The 10,123-nt window shown below is 38.9% G+C and overlaps 1 protein-coding gene across 1 annotated transcript; it reads left to right on the forward strand.

Moving 5' to 3' along the window:
• Positions 1-981: 981 nt before the first annotated feature.
• btd (buttonhead) lies at positions 982-4,382 on the forward strand. The gene is made up of 2 exons (XM_073972256.1): positions 982-2,164; positions 2,302-4,382. The coding sequence occupies exons 1-2, from the start codon at positions 1,632-1,634 to the stop codon at positions 3,779-3,781; spliced, it is 2,013 nt and encodes a 670-aa protein (XP_073828357.1). The 5' UTR covers positions 982-1,631; the 3' UTR covers positions 3,782-4,382.
• Positions 4,383-10,123: the final 5,741 nt, after the last annotated feature.

Raw genomic sequence — 10,123 nt, forward strand, 5'->3', positions numbered from 1 at the left:
CTCTAAATTTCTTTAAATAATATTTTAATAGAATTTCGTATTTAAATTCTAATGATGTGTGGGGTGGAACTCTCAAATAAGTGTTTTAGGACTCAGAAAATAGAATGAACAAAAAGTGGGAGAGAAGCTTAAACAAAAAACCCCTCTTTTTATTATTTTAGGGGTTCTTAATTTAAGTCAATGAATATTGAGAAAGGAAAAAACAAGGCAAATATTTTTCTATTAAGAAAAAGAGAATGAATGTCCTTTGTTTGAAAGACGACACAAAAAAAGGGGCGAGTGTGCGTGAGCATTTTTTTATTTGCAAAAAAACGCACACACAAAACATTTACGCAGAGAGCGAGTCGTAGAGTGCTTGAACGTTAGAAGGAGAAAACGAAATTTGGTTTATTATAGCAACAACAACAACAAAGAAGGCAATAAATTCCTTTATGAGAGATTAAAATGCATGGTGTTGTTGTTGGGATTTACATTTGTCATTCTTTTCCCCAAAACCCAACGACGACCAACCAACCAACGAACCACACACAACCAGCAGCAGCCTAGCCTAACCATCGTAGTACAAAATCTACCTACCTACTTATTTGCTTATGCATGCTCAATGAGCCTAGCTATGTGTGTGCGCTCTGAGAAGAAGAGGAAAAAACCAACGCGTGCTTATATCCTGCGGCCAGGTTAGAAAGAGATGGCCTGCTTGTGTGTCTCTCTCCGGCGTTCTCTTTTCAACTGCTAGGTGATTAAATGGTGTGTGAATGTTCGGAGGGTTATTATTATAAAATGCGCAGCTCTTGTCTCTAAACCTCACACTCTCTGCTCTGCCTTCTACACAGACACAACACTTCACACTCCACTCCTCTCTGTATCACAAAAAAAAAAAGAAAACTAAATACGAAGTGGTGTATATTGGAATACAACAGTACAACGAAAATAAGAAGAAGAGTAAAAATACACAACGAAATATCTGAAAACAAATTTTCTTCTGCTGTGTGTGTTTAACAAATTCGTATGGACGTTAGTCAACTCTCTCGCTGCGTTTAAGCATTCAGTCGGCATCGATAATTACCGGTGGACGTATCGTCATCGTGGAACAAAGTCGTTCGTTCGTTTCCTCTTTAAAGCGTAGCCCAAAAAAAAGAAGTTAATCTTTATAAAAAAAATAATTCTATGCCACTGGCCACTGTTGCCACATTATTGGGAATTATTATTATCATCATCAACAAGAACAACAACATCATCATCTTCGCCAGCCTTAAGAATAACACGGCAGTGATTTCGGAAGACATTGGTACAAAATTGTAGCAAGTGACCAGTAGTGGCCGTAAATTGATTCCTGCAATTAAAGACAATTATAGTTATTAACTGGCAAAAAGCTTCAAAGCTTGCTGCAAAGTGTTCTAAAGAAAACCCTTGAACCAAAAAATAAAGTGAAAAAGAAATTGGAAAACAAATCTTGAAAGAAAAAAAAAGAAAACAAATTTGAACTCAGTGCCATAATGAAAAATTAGAAAAGAAAATGTGTTTCAAAATCAATTGTTAGAAAAACAACAACAACAACTTAATAAACAACAAATTATTAAATTAAACAAATAAATTACTTGAAACAACACAACAAACCAACAAAAATCTTCAACATGATTGATGCAGCCTGCAATTATTTGAACCCCTACGCCACAGCCTCTTTGGCAGCCACATCATCTTTGGCCCAATTAACAGATTTCACAACATCACCAGTGGCTGCAGCCGGCCACAACAGCTCTTCGTCATCAGCATCATCATTGGTGTCATCATCCTTGTACAACAGTAAGGCCACATTGACACCAGCCTCCTCGGTGACCAGCAGCAACGGTGGCAACTCAACGATTTCCGCATCCGTGTGCAATCCAATGAAATTGGAAATGCAATATCCGTCACAGCCATCATCAACGGGCTCAGCTTCGCCCAATTCGAGCATACAATCGGCCTCAGCATCATCGGCCTCAGTGTCGCCCAGCATTTTCCCATCACCCGCCCAGTCATTTGCCTCAATTTCCTCAAGTCCACCCGCATCGGCTACCTCTGCCTCACCTCTATCCGGCTCACACACAGATTTGGGTGCGGCTGCAGCAGCCACGGCTGCCTATTCCTGGAATACAGCAGCCGCCTATACAGCTGCATTGCCAACAAGGTATGTATTTTATCGAACAAGAACAAGACAAACTAAAAAAAATGCTTGCAAAGCAACATTTCCGTTTCCTATTTTGTTAAGCTTTGGAGGATACCTTGACTAATACAATTTTTTCTTTTCTTTTTTTCTTTTTGCAGAACACAATTCCCTTATGCCCAATATGCCTCAGATTATTATGGTAATGTTGGCATGTCGGCAGCTTCGGCGGCGGCAGGAGCCTGGTTTTCCCATCAAGACCGTTTGTATCAACCATGGTCGGGACAAACATATCCCAGCTTCAACTTTGATGACATTGCCTTCCAGACCCAATTGCAACGGCGTTCGGTGCGTTGCACATGCCCCAATTGCACCAATGAAATGTCGGGATTGCCACCAATTGTGGGTCCTGATGAGCGTGGACGCAAACAACACATTTGCCACATTCCTGGCTGTGAACGTCTCTATGGCAAGGCGTCACATCTCAAGACCCATTTGCGTTGGCACACCGGTGAAAGACCATTCTTGTGCTTGACTTGCGGTAAACGTTTCTCCCGTTCCGATGAATTGCAACGTCATGGTCGTACCCACACCAATTACCGGCCCTATGCCTGTCCCATTTGCTCCAAGAAATTCTCACGCAGTGACCACTTAAGCAAACACAAGAAAACCCATTTCAAGGATAAGAAAAGCAAAAAAGCCATTGCCGCCGAGGCCAAAGAACAAGCTGCCCAGAACAACAACATCAAGCAAGAGAAAGCCAATGATTCGGAAAAATGTAGCCCTGCCAAGTCACCCAGCATGCCCGCCAATGGTGTACCGGCGGCAGCCACACCAACCGCCTCCGCAGCCACCACAGTAAAATCGCCGCAATCTTTGCAACAAAGGCTTAACACCAATTCCTCACAAGGCATTCCTCAACTGCAATTGAAAACTGAACAACCTGAGGCACCATCGGCAGCGTCATCTACTACTGGCTATAATCCCTACAGCAATTTGTATCATCAAAGTTCGTCCTTGTTCCAGCCCCAATTGAGCAGCAGTAATTATAACAACAACTCCTCAGCAGGGGGATTACAACAGAGTCAAAACACACCGCCAACCTTTGATTTGTGGAATCATCAACAACAACACCAGCAACAACAAAACCAACAAATTAACCATCAACAACAACAGGCACAAACGAATTCCTCATCACAAATTGCTACCTCAAATCTAATGAACTCCAATAACATGTCACAACAGCAACAACAATCACAGCAGCAGCAACAACAACAACATTCCCAACAATATCCTCCTCTAACAATGCAAACTGAAACTCAACTTGCAGAATATGGCATTACCATGTCCTCCTCACCAACATCAAACAACAGCAATGGTGTTACCTCAACCTTAAGCCATTCTCATCATCATCACCATCCTCATGCCTCGGCACACCATCATCATCATCACATGCAGCATCACAGTTCCACTTATTCGGGATTAATTGGCCAAATGAAATCTGAGTACCCCACTTATGCTGATTTTACAGCCACCTCATCAGCCTATGCCGGAGCAGCCACCTCAGCATTCCATCATCATCCCCATAATCCATGGGCTGCTGCAGCCGCTTATCAACATCCTCATCATGCAACTGCCTAAAATCCCAAATTCTCATCCCCCAAAAAAAGTGCAAAATTGTTTTTGGTGTAAAATTAGAAAAGAAAAACAAATCTTTGAAACGGTTGACCGTTTCAATATTCCGCGTTTTCCGGTTATTGTTTTTCCTCTTTTTTTTTGTTCAAAACAAGTCTTTTTGGATAATACCCTCCTCGTAAACGGCATTTTGTAGTTCATTGTTGCTTTTTCATGTGTAGCTCTCAACGACACCCCATCTTCTGTTAGAGGAGATCCTTTGTGTCCTTTTTGTTGTTGCTTATTATTCTAATTTTGTCACATATTTTTATGCATGTAATATATAATTTAGGCTATTTTAATCAATTTTAAGATAATCTTGAAATTGTTGTTTGTATATATTTTTCATTAATTTTTAGTTTTTTATGTTTTAGTTTTAAGTTTTTTTTTTTCATTTTTGTATATATTCGAAATATGTATTAAACAACCCAGTTTATCTAAGTAAATACTCTCTTGTTATGTTCATATATAAAAATATTATATTTTATTGTCTTTAAGATATTACAAAACAAAAAACAATTAAAATAATAATAAAAAATATATAACTAAAAAAATTTTAACAAAAAAATATATATTTGGTATTTTATTTCATTTTTGGAATCCATTTAGAGGTTCTTACCCCCTGTTTTTGTAAAAGTTTTTATTCTTCTCACACGAACTGTCAAATTTTGTAGATCGATTTACTCGCCTCTGCGCAAATGTAGAGCTCTGATTTTTAAAAGAGGATTTCCTTACTATATATGGAATGCGTCTACGAAAAATTAGGTCCGTATGTCATCTGGGGGCTCAGCTATGGATGCCTAAATTATTACGAATATAGACGAACGAACAAAAAATAGTTACAAAAACAGGGGGTTAATATCCTAATTTCTAATTTCCTAGTTTCTTTAAAGAAAAAAACACAGAAAAATCAAATTGAATGGAGAAGGTTTATTATCATTTGAAAGAACATTCGATGACATTTATTTTTTGCAGATTTTGTCTAACAAATATTGGACGAGGCTACGTCTCAGACGGTCCATCCGTTAAGTCCAACTTTCAATGACTCGTTCAAGCTTTTTGTTTTTCCTCCAAGACCGAAACCGAAGCGGCTTTATCGCCATACAATTTTGACTTTACATATTGTCACAGGAAAAAGTCTAACGGAGTGATACGAGAGGATCTTGGTGGCCAATCGACTGGTCCAAAACGTGCTCACCGAAGTGTTCTTTAAATAAATCCATTGATTGATGTGATGTGTGGGAAGTTGCGCCGTTTTGTTGAAACCAAATGTCGCCGAGATTACGAGCTTCAATAACGGCGCAATAACGGTCGCATTGACGATGAAGTCCTAACCGGCATCATTTTGAAGAATAGAGTCCGACGATTCTATCGACCTACAAACCGTTATTTTTTCTGGATGAAGAGGCAGCTCTTGAATCTCTTTAAGTTGCTCTTCTTCCCAAATGAGGCAATTTTAATTCTTTACTGAACAAAATTAGGCTCAAACACACTTCACAAATAACGCGAATTTTCGAAAAAAATTTGAACGATTTTTAAACGTTGTAGAGGCGTAAGCTTTTCCATGATAAAATGTCAAACAGTACTAAACAAAAATAACATGAATACGTGACATGACTCACGTGTGGTCTGTCAAAAAAATCCAGTTTTGAGAAAAACACGTTTTAAGTTGGCGATTCAAATTTGACTTCCCTACTTAAAAAGATTATTGCACAAAAAATAAAATAACCATAATCTTTTGTAAAGAGCTAGCCAGAAATATATGCTGAATTTGTGTGCAAGATCAAGCATGATTTGAAGCGTTTTAGTGCTCAATGAATGAATGCTTTGTTGATTTATGTCAAACTCTTATTAAATGAGCTGTAACTCGTTGAGTTTTAGAGATATCAGCAAATTTGACACAAGATAAAGTAGAAGTCGTAGAAAAAATAGAAATTGCTAACTCAGAAAACGCATTTTGTGAGTTATGCCCCTCTTTGAGTAAAGTAGCGATATATAGTATATGTATTTTTCATTCTGAAACACCCTAAATATAAATTAAACTCTTCTCATCGCCAGACATTAAACCGACAATCAAATTGACGATCTTGCTATAGAACGTGAAGAGGCTCTCCTTTGTATGTCCAACTATGCTAGTGCCGACTATGCTAGTACCAACTATGCTAGTGACAGTACCTTAATTAAAAAAGTAAGATCTACTATCTCTAAGGAAGCATTCACGGAATGTTAAAAAAATTCATAAATTGTTGAATGTTATCTAATTTTTTGTTTAAAAAGAACCATTTATATGTAATAAAATTACTCCAAAATTAATTTGCGGAACGCGGCTGGAAGAAAAATTAAAAAAACATAAAATCTGGCTTCAAAATGTCAGCATCATTTAATGGTAGTTGCAGATAAAATCTTGAAAAGTAAGTTATACATCAGTGAAATGATCCTTATTTAGTTTAAATACACCCTCAGCCTTTAGACTAGAAAGTGTATATACACTTTGATACGACCAAAAATGTGTCTCATCGAAATAACGGTTTTAGACCCCAAGTATGTTTGGACGAAATTCGTTTCAGACAATTTGGAGTCGATTTAGTAATGTCCATCCCTCTGTCTGTCTGCCTGGCTGGTGCGCACGATAACTCTCGAACGGATCAATCGATTCGAACCAAACAAATTTTGGCTATCATAGAATTTTGTCCAAACTTCGTTCGGGAGGAAGGGAGGTACCCTTACAAAAGTTCAACAATTTTCTGTAAAATTGAGTGAACGGTAACTAGCGAAGGTATCAATGGATTTGGTCCAAACTTTCCACATTGTATTATATCATCCAGATGCAGATCGGGTTCGAATATGGACTATATCGGTCCACTCCTTCGGGTTTGAGAGCACCTCTCGCATCGTTTCGAAATTTCTTTTATTAGCTTGTATTTGTGGCTCTCTTTACGACGGTACAATTTTTTTCCTGCGCAAGTCAATACTTGCTGAGATAATGGCCTAAAAGTCCCAAGAAACCCTGACGGCACCAACCAAAATGGCAAATCCGGGAGATAATTCTCGCAGGGTGTTTCTGCTTGGTGCAGACTTTGCACATAATATTATTTCATCCAGTCATGTATCAGGTTGGAATATGGACTATATTGGTCCACTCCTGATGTAACCTCCTACAAAAAAATTCGGAAAAAGTGAAGTTTAAGAGCTCATATCGCATCGTTTTGATTGTTTTTTCAGTAGGTTGTTCTAGCGGCCTCATTTACAACGGTAACATTTTTTCGGAGTAAATCAATACTTCCTGAGAAAATTTGTGCGCACGATAACTCTTGAAGGGAGCAACCGATTTCATCCATAATTTGGACATCGTGACGTACCAGACTTCGTTCGATAAGGTTCCAATATGGACTCAATCGGTCCACTCCTTCGGGAACTCCCCATACAAAATTTCCGAAAAATTCACCTGCTCTAGAAGCGCTTAAATTTTTGTTGTAACAACTTGTATTCCCTGGCCCCCTTACGACGGTACAAGTTTCATCAGAGGCAAGTCCATACTTCCTGAGAAAATAGCCTGAAAGGTGTAAAAAGCATCATGTGTAGTGGTTGGAGCGCAAGATAACTCTCGAACGCAACTGCAGATTCGGTCCACAATTTGACCATAGTTAAATTTTGTGCAAACTAAGTTTAAGGTCGAAGATAAGCCATATCTGTCCACTCCTTCAGGTACCTCCCTCAGAAAAGTTTGAAAATGTTCGAGAGGGAGTAACCGATTTGGTTCATACTTTTCGTATCGTAATATATCTTCAGGACATAGATCAGGTTCGAATATGGACTGTATAAGTCCACTCCTGCGTGTACTTCCCACACAAAATTTGTGAAGAGTGCAGTTTAAGGCCGTTTTGCTTATTTTTGTAACATCTTGTATTCGCTGTCTCCATTACTACAGTACACTTTTTTCCAGGAGAAAGTCCTTACTTCTTGAGAAAAAAGTCCTAAAGGTTTCACAGTACACTATGGCACCATGTCTAGGGCTCCCTCGAAGGGAAAAACCGATTTGGTCCAAACGTCAGAAGTATTGTGTGTTACTTCTTTTCTTTAGGTCCGAGGCTGAGGGTATGTTTCTGTCGGCCAAGCCGGCTGATACGTTTTTACTTGTTATACCTTACACCACTATGTGGGGAGGGTATTATAAGTTGGTTTTGGCCAAAATGTTTGTAACGCATCGAAATAATGGTCGTAGACCCATACTTATGTATACCAAAATGAATGCCTCGACGAGCTGAATCGATCTGGCTATATGTGTCCGTCCGTCCGTCCGTCTGTCCATCTAAACCTTGTAATCACGCTACAGGTCGCAATTTTGATCGGATCGTCACCAAATTTTGGGTGTTGATAAGGGTCCCGGAGGGGAAGAAGCCTATTGATTTTAGTAATGGTCGGATAATATTTAGGGGTCGGAATGGGCAAAAGACTTATTCGGGGAAAAATCAACGTTTTATTTCAAAGCGAATATCTCCGTATCTATAAGGGATATATCAAAGGCAAACCTGTTAATGAAAGCAGAAAATGTCACCTTTACAACGATGTATAGTAGGTTGTCGTAGGTGGTGAAACAACGAAGATATCGCAATAGTCGCTAATAGAACCCAACTTTTCATTTATTCGATTTTAATTCTAATGAATAACACAGTTTCTGTTGGACTTTCCTGGCTATGAAAGTAGAAGATTCCGTCTTTACAATAATGCAAACTAGGTCGGCGTAGGTAGCCAAATAACGGAGATATCGCAATAGTCGGTAATACATCCCATTTTTCTATTTTTTGGAAATCTCGCTACAGGTCGCAATTTCGATCGGATCGTCACGAAAATTTGAGGGTTAATGGGGGTCTCACAGTCGAAGAAGCCTATAGATTTTGGTGATGGTCGGATACTATTTAGGGGTCGGAATGGGCAAACACTTATTTGGAGAAAAGTCAACATTTTATTTCAAAGCCAATATCTCTGTTTCTTTAAGAGGTATATCAAAAGCAAAACCTGGCAAGGAAAGTAGAAAATATCACCTCTACAACGATGTAAAGTGGGTTGTCGTAGGTGGTCAAATAGCAGAGATATGGCAATAGTCGGTAATGTATCCCATTTTCCGATTTTTTGTAATCACGCTAGAGGTCGCAATTTTGATCGGATCGTCGCGAAATTTTAAGGGTTAATGGGGGTCCCAAAGATAGGAAGCCTATTGATTTTGATGATGGTCGGATAATATTCAGGGGTCGGAATGGGCAAACACTTATTTGGAGAAAGGTCAACGTTTTATTTCAAAGTCAATATCTCTGTTTCTTTAAGAGGTATAACTAAAGCAAAACCTGGCAGGGAAAGTAGAAAATATCACCTTTACAACGATGTAAAGTAGGTTGTCGTAGCTGCTCAAACAACAGAGATATCACAATAGTCGTTAATGCATCCCATTTTCCAATTTGTTTGTAATCACGCTACAGGTCGCAATTTTGATCGGATCGTCACGAATTTTTTGGGAGTTGATGCGGGTCCCACAGAGGAAGATGCCTATTTAGTTTGGTGATGGTCGGATAATATTCAGGAGTCGGAATAAGCGAAAAGCTTATGTGGAGAAAAGTCAACGTTTTTTTCTTATGCGAATATCTCCGCTTCTGGTTGGAGTATTCCAAAAGGAATACCCGTCAATGGAAGAAGAAAATATCTCGTTTATATTGATGCAAAGTATGTTGGTGTAAGTGAGCAAACCGACATATTGCAAAATTCAGTAATATACCCAATTTTTCAATTTTTTATAGTCACGCTACAAGTTGGAATTTTGATGGGATAGTGACGAAATTTTAGGGGTAGATGGGAGCCCCACAGAGGAAGAAGCCTATTAATTTTGGTGATAGTCGGATAATATTTAGGGGTCGGAATGGGGAAAAACTCATTTGGAGACAAATTCAAAGTTTTATTCTTTGTGAATATATCGGCTTCTAGTAGGGGTATTCCAACGGCAAAGCCTGTCAATGGAAGAAGAAAATATTACCTTTACATTGGTGTAAAGCAGGTTGGCGAAGGTGGTCAAACAAGGGAGATACCACAATAGTCGGTAATGCATCCAATTCTTCCATTTTTTGCAATCGGATGGTCACGAAATTTTGGTTGCATATGGGGGTCCCAGAGAGAGAGGCATATTATTTTTGGTGGTAGTCGGATTATATTCCCTAAAAGAAATGTTTTCCAGTTTAAAGCTTATGCACAGGGGTAGTGGTGTAGGGCATCACATAGTCAGCCCCGTCCCGACTATAGCCTTTGCTCACTTGTTTTTGTTTT

The sequence above is a fragment of the Musca autumnalis genome, unplaced genomic scaffold (assembly GCF_047663935.1).
Source record: "Musca autumnalis isolate F117 unplaced genomic scaffold, ASM4766393v1 scaffold_3, whole genome shotgun sequence".
NCBI classification, from domain to species: domain Eukaryota; kingdom Metazoa; phylum Arthropoda; class Insecta; order Diptera; family Muscidae; genus Musca; species Musca autumnalis.

What these genes read in the sequence shown, in the direction of transcription:
- btd (XM_073972256.1), top strand. Translation starts at nt 1,632, where the DNA reads ATGATTGATGCAGCCTGCAATTATTTGAACCCCTACGCCACAGCCTCT. An exon ending in ACAGCTGCATTGCCAACAAG is followed by an intron (nt 2,165 to 2,301) that starts GTATGTATTTTA and finishes TTCTTTTTGCAG; the next exon opens with AACACAATTCCCTTATGCCC.